At 50.3% G+C, this 17,439-nt stretch overlaps 1 protein-coding gene across 13 annotated transcripts in view; it reads left to right on the top strand.

Annotated features, from left to right (window-relative positions):
• Positions 1 to 11,314, top strand: part of CEP164 (centrosomal protein 164) — a 98,311-nt gene extending 86,997 nt beyond the window's left edge. For 12 of the 13 annotated variants that reach the window (XM_017948984.3, XM_009187360.4, XM_009187368.2 and 9 more), the window contains 6 exons: positions 5,981 to 6,088; positions 6,947 to 7,061; positions 7,658 to 8,005; positions 8,908 to 8,974; positions 9,871 to 9,993; positions 10,148 to 11,314. In XM_017948984.3, coding sequence (XP_017804473.2) covers positions 5,981 to 6,088; positions 6,947 to 7,061; positions 7,658 to 8,005; positions 8,908 to 8,974; positions 9,871 to 9,993; positions 10,148 to 10,244 — 858 coding nt within the window. In that variant the 3' untranslated portion in view covers positions 10,245 to 11,314. Of the gene's footprint in view, positions 1 to 5,980; positions 6,089 to 6,946; positions 7,062 to 7,657; positions 8,006 to 8,907; positions 8,975 to 9,870; positions 9,994 to 10,143 lie in introns of all 13 variants that reach the window. The other variant, XM_009187363.2, reaches the window with a different exon arrangement.
• The last annotated feature ends 6,125 nt before the right edge of the window (positions 11,315 to 17,439 follow it).

The raw sequence follows: 17,439 nt of genomic DNA, 5'->3' as shown, positions 1-17,439 counted from the left end.
TGGTAGTTTGTATTTCTGTGGGATCAGTGGTGATATTCCCTTTATTATTTTTTATTGTGTCTATTTGATTATTCTCTCTTTTCTTCTTTATTAATCTGGATAGCGGTCTATTTTGTTAATCTTTTCAAAGAACCAGCTCCTGGATTGATTAATTTTTTGAAGGGTTTTTTGTGTCTCTATCTCCTTCAGTTCTGCTCTGATCTTAGTTATTTCTTGTCTTCTGCTAACTTTTGAATTTGTTTGCTCTTGCTTCTCTAGTTCTTTTAATTGTGGTGTTAGGGTGTCGATTTTAGATCTTTCCTGCTTTCTCCTGTGGGCATTTAGTGCTATAAATTTCCCTCTAAACACTGCTTTAGCTGTGTCCCAGAGATTCTGGTACGTTGTGTGTTTGTTCTCATTGGTTTCAAATCACTTACTTCTTTTTTTTTTTTTTTTTTTTTTGAGACAGAGTCTTGCTCTGTCACCCAGGCTGGAGTGCAGTGGCACAATCTGGGCTCACTGCAAACTCCACCTCCCAGATTCAAGCGATGCTCCTGCCTCAGTCTCCTGAGTAGCTGGGATTACAGGTGTGTGCCACCATGCCCAGTTAATTTTTGTATTTTTAGTAGAGACGGGGTTTCACCATGTTTGTCAGGCTGGTCTCGAGCTCCTGATCTCGTGATCCTTCTGGCTTGGCCTCCCTAAGTGTTGGGATTACAGCTGTGAGCCACCACACCCAGCCTTGAGTGAGTTTCTTAATCTTGAGTTCTAATTGATTGCACTGTGGTCTGAGAGACTGTTTGTTATGATTTCTGTTCTTTTGCATTTGCTGAGGAGTGTTTTACTTCCAATTATGTGGTCAGTTTTAGAATAAGTGCTATGTGGTGCTGAGAAGAATGTATATTCTGTTGATTTGGAGTGGAGAGTTCTGTGGATGTCTATTAGGTCCACTTGGTCTGAAGCTGAGTTCAAGTCCTGAGTATCCTTGTTAATTATTTGTCTCGTGTCGATCTGTCTAATATTGACAGTGGGGTGTGGGAGTCTAAGTCTCTTTGTAGATCTGTAAACTTGCTTTATGCATCTGGGTTCTCCTGAGTGCACATATAGTTAGGATAGTCAGCTCTTCTCCCTTTACCATTATGTAATGCCCCTCTTTGTCTTTTTTTATCTTTGTTGGTTTAAAGTCTGTTTTATCAGAGACTAGGATTGCAACCCCTGCCTTTTTTTGCTTTCCATTTGCGTGGTAAATATTCCTCCATCCCTTTATTTTGAGCGTATGTGTGTCTTTGCACATGAGGTGGGTCTCCTGAATACAGCACACCGGTGGGTCTTGACTGTTTACCCAGTTTGCCAGTCTGTGTATTTTAATTGGGGCATTTAGCCTGTTTACATTCAAGGCTAATATTGTTATGTGTGAATTTGATCCTGTCACTATGATGCTAGCTGGTTATTTTGCCCATTAGTTGATGCAGTTTCTTCATAGTGTCAATGGTCTTTACAATTTGGTATGTTTTTGCAGTGGCTGGTACTGGTTGTTCCTTTCCATTTTTAGTGCTTCCTTCAGGAGCTCTTGTAAGGCAGGCCTGGTGGTGACAAAATCTCTCAGCATTTGCTTTTCTGTATGGATTTTATTTCTCCTTTGCTTATGAAGCTTAGTTTGGTTGGATATGAAATTCTGGGTTGAAATTCTTTTAAGAATGTTGAGGCCGGGCGCAGTGGCTCACGCCTGTAATCCCAGCACTTTGGGAGGCTGAGGCAGGCGTATCATGAGATCAGGACATCAAGACCATCCTGGCTAACATGGTGAAACCCCGTCTCTACTAAAAATACAAAAAATTAGCCGGACATGGTGGCGGGTGCCTGTAGTCCCAGCTACTCGGGAGGCCGAGGCAGGAGAATGGCGTGAACAGGGGTGGGGGGGGTGGTGCGGAGCTTGATCTCCTGACCTCGTGAGCCACCGTGCCCGGCCTGTTTGTTCCTTTTCATTCTTTTTTCTCTAATCTTGTCTTCATGCTTTATTTCGTTAAGTTGATCTTCAATCTCTGATATCCTTTCTTCTGCTTGATCGATTCAGTTATTTGTACTTGCGTATGCTTCACAAAGTTCTCGTGCTTGTTTTGCAGCTCCATCAAGTCATTTATGTTCTTCTCTAAACTGGTTATTCTAGTTAGCAATTCCTCTAACCTTTTTACAAGATTCTTAGCTTCCTTACATTGAGTTAGAACATGCACCTTTAGTTCAGAGGAGTTTGTTATTACCCACCTTCTGAAGCCTACTTCTGTCAGTTCGTCAAACTCATTCTCCGTCCAGTTTTGTTCCCTTGCTGGTGAGGAGTTGTGATCCTTTGGAGGAGAAGAGACATTCTGGTTTTTAGAATTTTCAGGCTTTTTGTGCTGGTTTTTCCTCATCTTCATGGATTTATCTACCTTTGGTCTTTGATATTGGTGACCTTCAGATGAGGTTTTTGTGTGGATGTCCTTTTTGTTGATGTTGATGCTATTCCTTTCTGTTTGTTAGTTTTCCTTCTAACAGGCCACTCTGCTGCAAGTCTGCTGGAGTTTGCTGGAGGTCCACTCTAGACCCTATTTGCTTGGATATCACCAGTGGAGGCTGCAGAACAGCAAAGATGGCTGCCTTTTCCTTCCTCTGGAAGCTTTGTCCCAGAGGGGCACCCACCAGATGCCAGCTGGAGCTCTCCTGTATGAGGTGTCTGTCGACCCCTGCTAGGCGATGTCTCCCAGCCAGGAGGCATGGGGGTCAGGGACCCACTTGAGGAGGCAGTCTGTCTCTTAGCAGGGCTTGAGTACTGTGCTGGGAGATCTGCTGCTCTCTTCAGAGCCAGCAGGAAGGAACATTTAAGTCTGCTGAAGCTGCACCCACAGCTGTCCCTTCCTCCATGTACTCTGTCCCAAGGAGATGGGAGTTTGATCTATAAGCCCCTGCCTAGGGCTGCTGCCTTTGTTTCAGATATGCCTGCCCAGAGAGGAGGAATCTAGAGAGGCAGTCTGGCTACAGCAGTTTTCTGGAACTGTGGCAGGCTCAGTCCAGTTCGAACTTCCTGGTGGCTTTGCTTACACTGTGAGGGGAAAACCGCCTACTCAAGCCTCAGCAATGGCGGACACCTCGCCCCGACCAAGCCCGAGCATCCCAGGTCGACTTCAGACTGCTATGCTAGCAGCATGAATTTCAAGCCAGTGGATCTTAGCTTGCTGGGCTCTGTGGGGGTGGGATCTGGAACTAGACCACTTGGCTCCCTGGCTTTAGCCCCGTTTCCGGGGGAGTGAATGGTTGTGTCTCACTGGCATTCCAGGTGCCACTGGGGTATGAAAAAACTCCTGCAGCTAGCTCGATGTCTACCCAAATGGCTGCCCAGTTTTGTGTTTGAAACCTAGTGCCCTGGTGGTGTAGATTCCTGAGGGAATCTCCTGGTCTGAGGGTTGTGAAGACCATGGGAAAAGCATAGTATCTGGGCCAGAATGCACCATCCCTCAAGGCACAGTCCCTTGTGTCTTCCCTTGGCTAGGGGAGGGAGTTCCCTGACCCCTTGTCTTCCAGGGTAAGGCAACGCCCACCTTGTTTTGGCTCGCCCTCCATGGGCTGCACCCACTGTCTAACCAGCCCCAATGAGATGAGCTGGGTACTTCAGTTGGAAATGCAGAAATACCTGCCTTCTGCATTGATCTCGCTGGGAGCTGCAGACTGGAGCTGTCCGTGTTTGGCCGTCTTCCCAGCCCCTCCAGGGTGTTTCTTTTCTACTGCATCATCAGGCTGCAAATTTTCTGAACTTTTATACTCTGTTTCTCTTTTAAAATGAAATGCTTTTAACAGCACCCAAGTCACCTTTTGAATGCTTTGCTGCTTAGAAATTTCTTCCGTCAGAGACACGAAATCACCTCTCTCAAGTTAAAAGTTCCACAGATCTCTAGGGCTGGGGCAAAATGCTGCCAGTCTCTTTGCTAAAACATAACAAGAGTCACCTTTGCTCTAGATCCCAACAAGTTCCTCATCTCCATCTGAGACCACCTCAGCCTGGACCTTATTGTTCACATCACTATCAGCATTTTTGTGAACGCCTTTTAACAAGTCTGTAGGAGGTTCCAAACTTTCCCACATTTTCCTGTCTTCTTCTGAGCCCTCCAAACTGTTCCACCTCTGCCTGTTACCCATTTCCAAAGTCGCTTCCACATTTTTGGGTGTCTTTTCAGCAACACCCCACTCCTGGTACCAATTTACTGTATTAGTTCATTTTCATGCTGTGGATAAAGACATATCTGAAACTGGGAAGAAAAAGAGGTTTAATTGAACTTACAGTTCCACTGGGGAAATGATTCTGGGGAAGCCTCAAAATCATGGCGGGAGGCAAAAGGCACTTCTCACGTGGTGGTGGCAAGTGAAAATGAGGAAGAAGCAAAAGCAGAACCCCCCAATAAACCCATCAGATCTCATGAGACTTACTATCATGAGAACAGTATGGCGGGAATGGCCCCCATGATTCAGATTATCTCCCACCAGGTCCCTCCCACAACACATGGGAATTGTGGGAGTATAATTCTAGATGAGATTTGTGTGGAGACATAGAGCCAAACCATATCAATAACCCTTTATAATGTGCAAGGCAGTAGTAATAGTCCCATTTTCCTGGTGAAGAGTATGACTAATGTTTAGTACTTCCAAACCCAGTGCTTTGCCTTTCCATTCTGTCACACTAAAGACTTCATTCGTACATGAAAATCTTTTGAACACACTTAGCAAAAGGCTTTGAGTTAGTTACCTGCCCTGCTTCTCTGATAGCCTAATTTGCAATGAAAAAGCAGATACTTCATTATTATTAGTTGGGATCACAGATCTTTGACCAGTTGAGGGTCCTGGTAGGGTGAGCTTTCTTGGATCACCTGGGCCCTTAGAAATCTGATGGTGCTCAGCCGGGTGTGGTGGCTCATGCCTGTAATCCTAGCCGTTTGGGAGGCAGAGGTGGGTGAATCACTTGAGGTCAGGAGTTCGAGACCAGCCTGACCAACATGGTGAAACCCTGTCTCTACTAAAAATAATTAGCTGGGTGTGGAGATGTGTGCCTGTAATCCCAGCTACTCAGGAGGTTGAGGCAGGAGAATTGCTTGAATCCAGGAGGAGGTGGAGGTTGCAGTGAGCCAAGATTGTGCCACTGGACTCCAGCATGGGTGACACAGTGAGACTCTATTTAAAAGAAAAGAAAAGAAATGTGATGGTGTTCAGAACTGGTAAAGGGCTCAGGCCCCAGTGGCTCCTAGGACTGGCTTGGGGTCAGCAGAGAGCATGAGGCTGGAACGGACAGAGGGGCAGCTTCCCAGGGTTATAAACATGCTGCCTGCGGCCCTGTCATTGCCCTGCTTAACCCCTCTCAACCATGGTGGTGGTGGTGATGAGAGTAATGATAATTGGAGCAGTGATAATAACCATTTACGGCTGATGTGGTGGCTCATGCCTGTATTTCCAGTGCTTTGGGAGGCTGAGGCTGGAGGATCACTTGATTTTGAGACCAGCCTGGCCAACATTGCAAAACTCTGTCTCTACCAAAAAAAAAAAAAAAAAAAAAAAAAAAACATAGCTAGGTGTGGTGGCACACATCTGTAGTCCTAGCTACTTGGGAGGCTGAGGTGGGAGGATTGCCTGAGCCCAGGAGGTTGAGGCTGCAATCAGCTGTGATCAGACCACTGCACTCCAGCCTGGGTGATGGTGAGACCTCATCTCTAAAAACAATAACCATAATAAATGATAACCATTTGGTTAACAGTACCCATTTGAGAGTTTTTAAGGTGTGGGCATGGTGTTAAGCATGCAACATAGTCACATACTCTTTCTCATGTAATTCTCACGACCCTATGAAAAGTCGTAGTTCTCTTTTCCAGATGAGAAAGCAGACTATAGTAATTTGTTCAAGATCACCCAGTCAGCAAATGGCAGGGTTGGGACTCCAGCGTCTGTGTAGGTAGTCATTTCTCCTCTGTTTTCTCCTTGGCTGCAGGAGACCAGGCACCTGGATGAGATGAAGTCGGCCATGCGGAAAGGCCACAGCCTCCTGAAGAAGAAAGAGGAGAAACTGAATCAGCTGGAGTCCTCTCTTTGGGAAGAGGTGCAGCCCCACGGCCACATAGCCCAGTGGGCCCTGGCCTTCCTCTTCTGTGCTTGGGATTGGGTTGAGTTCTTTGGTCCTGCATCGGGGGAGCTGGGCCTCTAGGGCCCAGGATTGGGCAGTAGGCTTGTCTACTGGCTGATGAAGGTGGCAGTGGCTTCAGTTCTGAGTTTGTTGAAGACACCTGTGGGTTTGGATACCTGTGCTGAATGGTCCTGAATACACCTGGACCCTCTTGCTAAAGGTGCCTGAGAAGAGGGCCGAGCCCTTACCCTACCCTGGTCCCTAAGGAGAGGTATGACCAGGGCGTCAGGAATGGACACACACGATAGGTTTTCCTGCCTGCCCTGGGACCTTGTGGACGTTCTCCTGGGTGTCTGAGGTTTAGATGTAGCGCGGGGGAGGCTTAGGTGCAGTAACACTGCAGGGAGAGCTTACTGGGAAGGGTGGTGGGGGTCTGTGTGGGCCTGATGGCACTGTTGTCTGTGTCTCAGGCATTTGGGACATATGCTGAGCCTTGCTTCCCTCCCACCCTCTGTGAGGCAGCCCTGTGTGATTTGCTTTGCCCAGGGTGCCTGGTGGAACTCTGGGCCCCAGAGGAGTCTACTCGCCAAGTCCTCAGTTCCCACACAGCACAAGGGCAACAGCCTACATACTGCCTTGAATTTGTAGCAGCAAAATTGCTAGGAGAACAAATGGAGATGGCCATGTTTGATGGATTTGTGTAAGAAAACCAGCTTAAAGACAAAACATACAGAAGAACCTAGCTCAGTGTCCTAGCCACTTCCTAGAAAGGAAAGAAGAAGGGTAGAAAGCATGTGGGAGAGGTCTGTCATAACTGCTAACTCTACCCTGCAGGCCTCAGATGAGGGCACTCTGGGAGGATCCCCCACCAAGAAGGCGGTAACCTTCGACCTCAGTGACATGGACAGCCTGAGCAGTGAAAGTTCCGAATCTTGTTCCCTGCCTCACTGTGAGTGGTGGTGGCAGCAGAGGAGTGAGTGGGGGAGATGCGGGGTGAGGACCATGGTATCCATGGAATGGGAGGAACTTGGGGAACAGAAGAAGAACCCCCTTCCCTGCAGAGGGAGGCCTCTGTGAGCTGGTGTCTGGACCAGGTGCTCAGTCAATGCTGGGAAGGAATCAGACCATCTAGGTTTGCCAGCACACGGGGTTGAAAGGTCAGGGAAGCCTTCTGAATGCTGCAGAGCACTCTACAGTGTGACCGCTGGCCCTGCTGACCTTTCTCTTCCAGGGCCTCCTTGGGGAGGCTCTTCTCTCTCGGCTGCTCTGGCCTGTATGTGATGGAAGGGCCCTCTCCCCTTCCTTCTCTCTGGGGTCCTGGGCCCATCACCCAGGGCCTTACCCTGGAAACCTGTTTCCCAGCTTCTCACCTGCACTGTCTGGAACACAGAAGCCCTGCCATCCCTGACCCCCTCATAAGGCTACGGGGCTGTTTGGAGAAGCAGGGAGGGGTGGCCAGTAGGTTGCTGCATGACAGCTGTGTCTGGGAATGGTCCAGGGTCCTGAGCTTGAGTCCCTTCCCACCATCCACCTCTTTTCTTTCAGTTGACTCAACCCCAGGTCTTACCTCCCGCAAGATCCATGGGCTGAGCCATTCCCTCCGGCAAATCAGCAGCCAGCTGAGCAGCGTCCTTAGCATCCTGGACAGCCTCAACCCTCAGTCGCCGCCGCCGCTCCTCGCCTCCACGCCAGCCCAGCTCCCTCCCCGGGCCTCCAAAAGCACCCCCACCCCCACCTACTACGGCTCCCTGGCCAGGTTCTCAGCCTTATCATCTGCTACACCCACGTCCACCCAGTGGGCCTGGGATTCAGGGCAGGGGCCCAGGCTCCCCTCCTCTGTGGCTCAAACAGTGGACGACTTCCTGTTGGAGAAGTGGCGCAAGTATTTTCCATGTAAGCCCCACTCTGGGCGGAGCCTTCCCACCTGCCTCCTCCTCCTCTTCCTTCCTTTCCTTCTACCCTCTTTCTCCTGCTCCTTTTTCCCTCTTCCTCTTTTGCATCCCTTTGCCACACCTCTCCTCCCCCAACGTTGCCATAGTCCATTGGTCCATTGACTCTGCCTGTGGGTCCCTGGGGAAGGAGACATTGCAGGTGGCCCTGCAGCCAGGAGTTCTGTGGGTCAGGATGGTTTAGATGGAGCCTGGCTGACTGGGGCCTTTCTTACGGATTTTGGAGCTCAGCAGAACCCAAAAGGTCATTGTTGTCATTATCTTAATAGCTACCATCTTGTGCAATGCATTATGGGCCAAGCAGTTTATATATATATTTTTTCATTTAGTTCTTATTCTCTGAGGTAGTAATTATTTATCCCCATTTTACAGATGAGGAAACTGAGTTTCAGAGAGGTTAAGTAGCATGCTCCAGGGTACCCAGTGAGAGAATAACAAACTCAGTTGTGAGCCCGTGTCTCTGTGACTCCAGGGTTCAAACTCAGTTGTGACCCCGTGTCTCTGTGACTCCAGGGTTCTACTCGGAACCTCTTGGCTGTGTGGTTAATTCTTGCTTCTGAGCCAGGTGGCCTCCCCGGGTCTCAGCCCTGCTGAGGATTATGAAAAGCCATGAAACACAGGCATTTGAGGGAAAACAAAATATCTTCTTTCTGCCCTAACCCAAATTGAAAAGTAGATTAAGTTTTAAAAATAAAATAAATAGGACCATTCCTGTCTCTCACCTGTCTCTGGCCTCCAGCCACTGAAACTTTTCCTTTTATTGTTTATTCTGGGGAGGCAAGAGGCGCTGGTGAGCAGGGTGGTGACCACTGCCCATTTCTGAGCCCTGTCCCTACGCTCTTCCAGCTGGCATCCCGCTGCTCAGCAACAGCCCCGCCCCGCTGGAGAGCAGGCTGGGATACGTGTCTGCCAGGTGAGCCTCCCTGGGGGCTGGTTGGGGTGGAACGTCATAGCTGCTCCCTGCGCCTCCCTGGGCGGGTAGACCTCTGAGGGGAGCAGGCCTCCTGGTCTCACCCCAAGAAGTCAGGCAGGCCTCTAGTCCACAGAGCTGTCCCCACTTGCCTGGGTCTGAGGCGCCCATCCACAACCAGAGGGAAGTCAAGTCCACACCGCCAAGGTCCCAGTGGGGAAGGGCTGGGCTTACCCAGCCAACCCCCTGAGGAAGCTGCCTTCTGGCCCCTGTGGGGAGGAGTCAGCCCCTGGTAGGACCCTGCCCCTGCCCCTCCCTCTAGCTCCTCCAGCTCTGGAGTCTGGCCTTTGTCTTTGCCCTTGAGCTCTTGTTTGCTTCCTGTGGCTCCCTTCTTCCCCAAGTCCTGCTGAGCAACATCTGGAGTGAGAGGGACACCCTGTGGAGGAGACAGACGGGCAATTATTTAAACCTGTTATTAATTTTCCATTCATCTTATTCCTTGCCAAATATATCCCCCTCTCCCTCCCTCAGGCCCCTAACAATGCGTACCCCCCACCAACCCTTTGGCCAACTTGAGAGCTGACGCTGGCCAAGGATCGAGTTGACAGAGGGGAGCGCTTTGCTGATGAGATTGGTGGGAGCAGGCAGATGTGGGAGCCCAGAGCCTCATATCAGTAGCACCCAGCAAGGGGGCAGAGGGTGTCCACCGCCTTCCCGTTTGGGAACTGTTCTGGGGGGCCAGATGTTTTGAAGCTTTGAATTGCTAGGGACCGCAGAGAAGCTGCTCTGCTAGCTGAGAGGAAGAGGGAGGAGGTGACAGATGTGATGGCCTCTGCACATCCTCTGGCACTTCCACGCCTCCTCTCTCCCCTCCCCCATGCTCTCCTCTTCCTTGCCAGTGAGCAGCTCCGGCTCCTACAGCACTCCCATTCCCAAGTCCCTGAGGTGGGCAGCACCACCTTTCAGGGCATAATTGAAGCCAACAGGAGGTGGCTGGAACGTGTCAAGAATGACCCCAAGTTGTATCCTTTTACTTGGTTCCCAAACCGGGCTGGGCTGTGGGGCTCAGGCTTGTGCCCTAAAGGGCTGAGGAGGATCCTGTTCAGCCTTTGACCCTTTCATGGCCCTTGCCTGGCTATGCCCAGTGACTGCAGTTTTCCTTCACCTTGTGGCCAGACCTCTCTTCTCTTCAACACCCAAGCCAACAGCTACTTTGAGCCTCCTGCAGCTGGGCCTCGATGAGCACAACAGAGTGAAGGTGTATCGCTTCTGAGGCCCTGAGCAGGGGCTTGGGGCAGCTCAGCCTCTCCTCCACCCAGACCAAGTGCCTGAGGAGCTGCCTGCCTTCTTCCATCTGAGGAAGCACCCTTCTGCCCCCTTTGACTTGCAGGAGCCACCAGGGACCAGGGGGTTGAGTGGAACAGTAAAGCCACACATTCTGTGACTATATAATCTATCTCGGGCTAAAATGTGCGGACTTGTAACGAGCTCCTGTCATTGACATGGCAAGCTGATGGTGTGGCTGTGGGGCATCAGGGACGGGAGCCCTTTGGGAGGAAGGGAGGTGTTAGAGGAGCTGCCTTCAGAGGCTCAGGGAGTCCCTTTGGAGCTGGTTGTTTCCTTGGCCCTGCAGCACACTGCTCGGGGCTCCCAAGAAGGTTGTGCATATGGTTCTTAGTTCATCGGGACAGAGACCCCCAGCATGTGTGTACCCTGGGACCTGGTTTCTCTGGGACCACATCTATCTCCAATACCTCAGCCTCAGATCAGACCGTTTCTTTTTTGTATTTCTTTTCTTTCTTAATTTTTAAATGCCTTTTTTCTTGAGCATTCCGTTTCTCTTTTTGACTGTCCAGAGCCCTGCCAGAGGGTCTGGGGGCTGTCCCTCTGCAGGACTGTGTTTTCCTCGGGGGCTGTCTTTAGGAGCACCCCTCCTGCTCCCTGGGGCTCCTCAGGGAGCCATTTCAGCTGGAGTCTCAGGTCTCAACACAACTTCTCTGGGAGGCCAAAAATAGATTGGGATGGCTTCTGGTCCTCATGACGGTTTTTTTCCTCCTAGGACACGTTGGATATATTCATGGGCATTGTTTCCATCTGTCTTTTCTACCTGTGCCACCCCTGCCCTGATTCCAAGGCTGCCTCAGGCAGGCAGGCAAGGGGCTAGGCTGGTGCCCAGCCCTGGCAGCAAGGGGTCTTGTGCAGTTGGAGATGCTGCCGTTGTGGCAGAGCGTCCTGCAGCCCCGCTTCCATCAGCTGGCTCTTGGGTGGGGGCTTTGCAGGGGATGCTCTCTGATGTTTGTTCTGTTGTTTAAATAAAATGCACCTATTTTTGTTTTTTTGCAAGCTGTGGGGTTGCCCTTGCCTCTCTAACACACAAAGTAACTCCCTCCATCCTCCAACTCGTTTCTTGGTCATGGAATAAGAAACTAAGACGCAACTGGCTGTTGATCTCAGATGCCTTTTAGGCATCAGCCCACTACATAGAAAACTCCGTTTCATCATGTGGCTCATTCTGTGTGCTTTGGGAATAGCTTATGTGGTGCAGCCAACTCTAGTGATAATCCTGGGTGTTTTCTGCATCAGTTAAATCTCTTAAAAGTCCATTTTCTACAAGGCAGTCATGTAAATGTGTCTGCTTCTTTTGGGAGGCCTTTGCCTCCTTCCTGAGAAAGGGAGGAAGGAAAAATGAATATTCATGGAATACTGCCCTATGTAGTATCTGATTTAATCATCACTACAATGTAGATATTGATGTAGATATTTTCTGTTCCATTTTTATGGATGAGGAAACCAAGGCTCAGAGAACCTTTACATGCCTGGAGTTCCCAGTAAAGTAGCTGAGCTCCCTACTTGTGCAGTGCCCCAACACTCCATCCCTGCACCCCCAGAGCGCTATCTTCCCTACTACCAGTCCTTGGGAAGTGCTGAATTCGCCATCTCTCTCTTTGCCCCTTCACTGCTCTCCCACCTATCAGCTGGAGACCCATAATGCCATTTCCCAAAGGCTGATTGGTGTTTTCCCCACGGAGGCAAAATGCAAGATGAGTCCCCCAAAGTCCCTAAGCTGGCAAAGTTAGCTGGGTTTTTCTGCTCCAGTGGTGTGAGCAGCCTAAATACAGTCTTGGATTTACAGCAACAGAATTGCTAGGAGAGCAAACCAAGATGGCCACATGATACAGATTTGTATAAGAAAACCAACCTAAGGACAAAACATGCAAAATAACCCAGTTCTGCGTCCTAGCCACTTTCTGGGGGGAAGGAAGAAAGGAAAGAAGGGAGGGAAGGAGAAGCAAGCTAACATTTGTTGAGTGCTTTCTTTGTGCCAGATGCTTTTCATATGTTATTGTTAGTAATCTTAATCTTATGATGTTAGTGTTCTTATTTCATCCATGAGGCATCTTAGGCTCAGAGAGGTGATATCACTATAGCCCAAGGTCATACGCAGTATTTGAACCCAGATCTCTGGAAGTCGAGATCTGTGAACCAGGCTCTGCTGTGTCAGCATCTCCTGTCCTCCTCCTGGCACACAGAACAGTCCTGGCCAGCTTGGTCTGAAGACCTGGGTTGCAGGAAGGGGGTGGCTTCTAGCTGGGGGAAAACCTTCTTGGGTTAGGGTTTACAAAGGGACTTTTTCAGAAGATTCCAAAATTGTCCCATCCCTCCTCTCATGGGTTTTAGCATCTAGCTGGGGAGACTAGAATGACAGATGTTTGGAGCGAAAGGGGCCACTGAGTCATTTAGTTCTGTGACAAAATATCAACCAGGTAGCTTTTTGGCTGAGTCTCTGGCTCTGTAATATGGGCTGGAGTGCATTAGGCGTGATCTAAGTTCAATTGCAAGCTCAGCCTCGGGGGAGTTTCGCCATTCTCCTGCCTCAGCCTTGGTGTAGCTGGGACTACAGGCGCCATACCCTCATGCGGCCCCTGGATTTTTGTATTTTTAGTAGAGATGGGGTTTCACCGTGTTAGCCAGATGGTCTCGATCTCCCTGACCTAAGTAGTGATCCACCCGTCTAGGCCTCCCAAAGTGGGATTGGGCTTGGCCACCGTGCACAACCCAACCAGGTGGCACAAGCAACAATTTATTTCTCAGTTCAGGGCTGAAATCAAGATCAGGTGTTGAGAAATTTGTTGTCTGGTGAGTGGTTTCTAGTTCCTAGAGGGCAGCTTCAGCGCGTCTCGCCCTGATGAAGAGCGTCGTAGGACTCTTGAAACCTTCAGCCCCTTCTGAGGGCACTAATCCCAGTCATGAGGGCTGCGCCTTCACAGCAGTGCCTCCCCCAAAGGCCCTTTCCTCCAGCCATACACTGGGGATTGGGTTTCCTCAGGAATGGGGTCCATAGTGGGGCCTTATGGATCCCTTGTTCAGTCCATTCAGGTTTTGCAGTAGAGGAAACTGCCTAGAGAGGCTACATGAGGTGCCCCAAGTTGCAGCCACAGTGGCAGAGGTGGGAATAGAACCAGTGTCCTAACTTCCTGGCCTGGGGCTTCAGAAAAGAGTTTTTTTTTAAAGGATATTCTTAGTAGACTATCTGTTCACATGACTCGATATTCAAATGGTGCAAAAGTCACTCCATGAGTTATCTAGTGCTCCCTCTTTAAGGTAAAATACTACCAGTTCCTTCTGGAGATTTTATGCAAATAAAAAGGAGGGACGCTTAGATTCTCTTCCCTGTTACTGGTGCAGTATGGGTCACTCCTAATATAGGATTGGACGATTGCCCGAAGCTGTCGTGAGTGGTTGATTGACGGTTTTCTTAAGGGAACAATGCTGGAAATGATGACAGACGCCCCCCCACTGACCCCTCCCACCTCCCTGCCCCTCCAGTAAACTCCCACACAAAATAATAGTATGAGGTGTGGGGAAATAATCTTGGCCTCCGTCCTGGGTTTAGGCTGTCACCTGAACAAGTCCTTTCCATTCCTGTGTCTTCCTGGTCACAAGCTCAGCCTGAACCCACACTCTGGGAACGAAGCAGGGTAATGGCCTCTGTGGCCTCATCCAGAGGGCTGCTGGGGGGCCAAGACAGGGCTCTGGTGGGGAGGGGTGCTGAGAGGGGATTGCAGATCCCACTACCAGCTTTTCTGGGGGAGGTGGGGAAGTGATGGTTAAAAAATGGAGTTCCTGCTATCAGCCCTGTCCTGATGAATTGGAAAGTCCCCTTCTTTGTCCTTTCTTGCATCTCCTGCCTGCTTCCCCTGCCTGCCCTCCCATGATGTGCCCTCTCCAGCAGGTGTGTCACGCAGCACCCCGAGGGAAGGGCAGTGTAACTTTCTTTTCCATGATGGACTGCCACAGCCGGAGGAAGACAGGCCTTCCCTTCTTTTCTAGTCTTTTTCGTTTGAAAACAATGCACTCTTACTTTCCCCTTCCAAGAAGCTGGTGGTTCACACGGGCCAGCACACACGTTATCAAACACGTAGTTTGTTTCTGGTAAATGAGTCCATTGAAATGGGAGCCTTGGCCGGGCACGGTGGCTCACGCCTGTAATCCCAGCACTTTGGGAGGCCGAGGTGGGTGGATTGAGATCAAGACTATCCTGGTCAACATGGTGAAACCCCGTCTCTACTAAAAATACAAAAATTAGCTGGACGTGGTGGCACACACCTGTAGTCCCAGCTACTCAGGAGGCTGAGACAGGAGAATCGCTTGAACCTGGGAGGCGGAGGCAGTAGTGAGCCGAGATCGCGCCACTGCACTCCAGCCTGGGCAACAGAGTGAGACTGTGTCTCCAAAAAAAAAAAAAAAAAAGAAATGGGAGCCTTAATTTATTTGAGACATATCACAGCCACCCTGAAAGAAGGAGAGAGGTGCTGGTGCCCTGCTGTGATAAGCACTGCTCACATCACAGTAGGGTTGAGGAGACGGCAGACATTTGTAAATATGAGTGTTTGTAATTTAGAATCTGCCAACATTTTCTATCAGGTGGGAGGCGAGGAAATGACTACAGATGCACGCACACACCCCATAGCGTGCTTAGCTCCGTTGTGGGTTAGAAAGTCCATGTCTTACATGGAGTAGAACCCCAGCTCTTGGTTTTGGGGTCATATTACACTGTCCCCATCAAACTTTTCACCCTGATTGTTGTCAGTGCTTTCAGAAGATGTGGTGGCATTTCTTCTAGAGAGCGTATAGGAGTCTCCTTGCCCAGCAGCCCTCAAAGTCCTGATTCTCCTTCCCCACGGGGCCCCATGAAGGCACACTCCCTGGAGAGTTCAGTAGTTCCTTCTCTCCCTTTCCAGGGTCTCTGAGGCTAGGGTGACTGTTGAGAGGCTCCCAGCTGTGCGCTCTCTGACCCTCAGGCTTGGGTTGGGATCCCAGCCCTCCTTGAAATAGAGCAAAGGGTGATGGGTAGCGCTCCTTGATATAGAGCAAAGGGTGATGGGTAGCGCTCCTTGAAATAGAGCAAAGGGTGATGGGTAGCAGAGTGTCTGTGGAGGTGCTGGTGCCTGAGAGCATAACAATAGAACAGGCTCCTGCACATAACCTTTGGGATGGACCCATGGCCTCAGTTTGGAGGCAAGGGTTAGGACAAGATGGCCCCGAAGGAAGGATCGCCTCCTATCTTCCTTGGTTGGGTCAAGTCAGCTGGTTAGTGTCCTCTCCCTTTTGATTTTTCTTGAAGGAACCATACCACTTTCATCCAAATCCACCTCCATTGTTTCCCCCTGGCCCTGACCTCTGATCAGATAGGGGACTGGTCTGACTACTGGATGATTGACCTCTGATCAGATAGGGGGACTGGGTCTGGATCATTGGGATGATTGACCTCTGATCAGATAGGGGGACTGGGTCTGGATCATTGGGATGCTTGACCTCTGATCAGATAGGGGGACTGGGTCTGGATCATTGGGATGATTGATCTGGAGCTGGGAGAGAGCTGCTGTTTCATTAAGTCATCTCAGCCATAGCCCCCACCCTGGAAACCTTACTGTCTCTCCAGCAGCCTTCTAACTCTTCAGGGAGGGGCCTTTGGTCTGTGATGAAATGGTTTGTGGGTGGGCAGCACAGCCCGGGAGGGGGCTGCCCCCATCTCGAGGAAGCACAGCTCCTCTCTCCGCTCTGGCAGGATGGGGTACAGGTAGTACTCTGCTAGTTTAAAAAATTCTAGGATGGGAGAGGTCAGTCTGCCTCATGGCTTTTGCTCTGTGTGGTAGAGCAGAGAGCATTGGAGACATTTCTGATTGCCCCTGCTGAAGAGAGGTAAGAAGCAGAGGAACAGTTTGGTGAGTCTCACTCTCAGGGTTAAAAGCAGGGAGGCTATGAATCGAACAAGGATTTCCACGTTATCCTTTATAAAGAGGTTGTGAGGATGCAAGAAGTCCTTAGAACAGTGTTCAGCACATAGTAAGCCCTCAATAAATGGGAGCTGCTGGTGTTGTTGCCCTGGCAGGGAAGTCAGGAACCATGATGGAGACTCTGCAACCTGTGTGACTTCCCATGAGTAACAGCAAAAGTCTTGGACACAGAGGACAAGACAGATGACAAAGAAAACGCTTGCTGGGGGATTGTGTTCCTCTTCATGATCAGTTGTGTGTGAGGGGGAGAGAGAGGAAAGTGGAAACTTTAGGCCCTGGGGCTGGCAGGCAGGAGGCAGAGCAGAGCCTGTCAGGCTTGAGACGGTGCCCTGGGTTGGAGTACAGGATGGTCCCCCGGGGTTCCACTTGCATTTCCACAACGCTCTGTAGTTTACAAGATGCTTCACCCAGAGTACTTGTCCTAGGTTATTTCATTCACCCTCTCAGTGTGTGGTATCTTCTGCTCCATTATACAAATAAGGAAACTGAGGCCTAGGAAGAGGATCATTTCCCAAAGATACTCCACTAGTGCCTGGGGGTCGGAATTTGAGCTCAGGTCTTTTGGGCTCAAATTTTGATTTGAGCCTACCCACTGCATGGACCTTTACTGAGAACATAGGCTCCACCGCTTTCTTTCCTAGTGACCCGTCCCACTGTAGGGCCACTACTGGGGTAGCTTAGGCACCTAGGCCTGGAAAGGGGCAAAGACAGGGAGTGAATCTGGGACTCTCTTGGATTACCTATTACGTTAGGCTGGCTTCAAGGCTCTATCTCAAGCCTCCAAAAGACCTGGGCTGAGCTGAGCAGGGATTCCTTTTAGGAGGTAGGGCCTTTGTAGGGCTTCAGGGTGTCCCTGGGCAGAGCTTAAGAAAAGGGTAGGGTCCACGATGCCAGGGACATTCCTCGGAGTCTGGGCTGGGCTGCGGTGACACCCCTGGTGCCCCCAAATCCACCATGCACTCGTCTAGTCTCTGAATCCCCATGGAGGGGTCTCAGAGCCTGGAAGGTGTGGGACCCGTGGCCTCCTGGGGAAGAAGGAGGCTGAGGTGGGCAGAACCCAGGGTGTCGGGCAGTGTCAGATGCTGTAGAAATGCTGGGAAAGGGCGGGAATACGAGACTTGTAGTCTAAGCTTGCGGGACCAGCCAAGTCCCCTCTCTCTTGGTGTTGCC

The sequence above is a fragment of the Papio anubis genome, chromosome 12 (genome assembly GCF_008728515.1).
Source record: "Papio anubis isolate 15944 chromosome 12, Panubis1.0, whole genome shotgun sequence".
NCBI lineage: Eukaryota > Metazoa > Chordata > Mammalia > Primates > Cercopithecidae > Papio > Papio anubis.
Note: the sequence above shows the minus strand (reverse complement) of the source record. Positions and strands in the feature narration are given on the sequence as shown.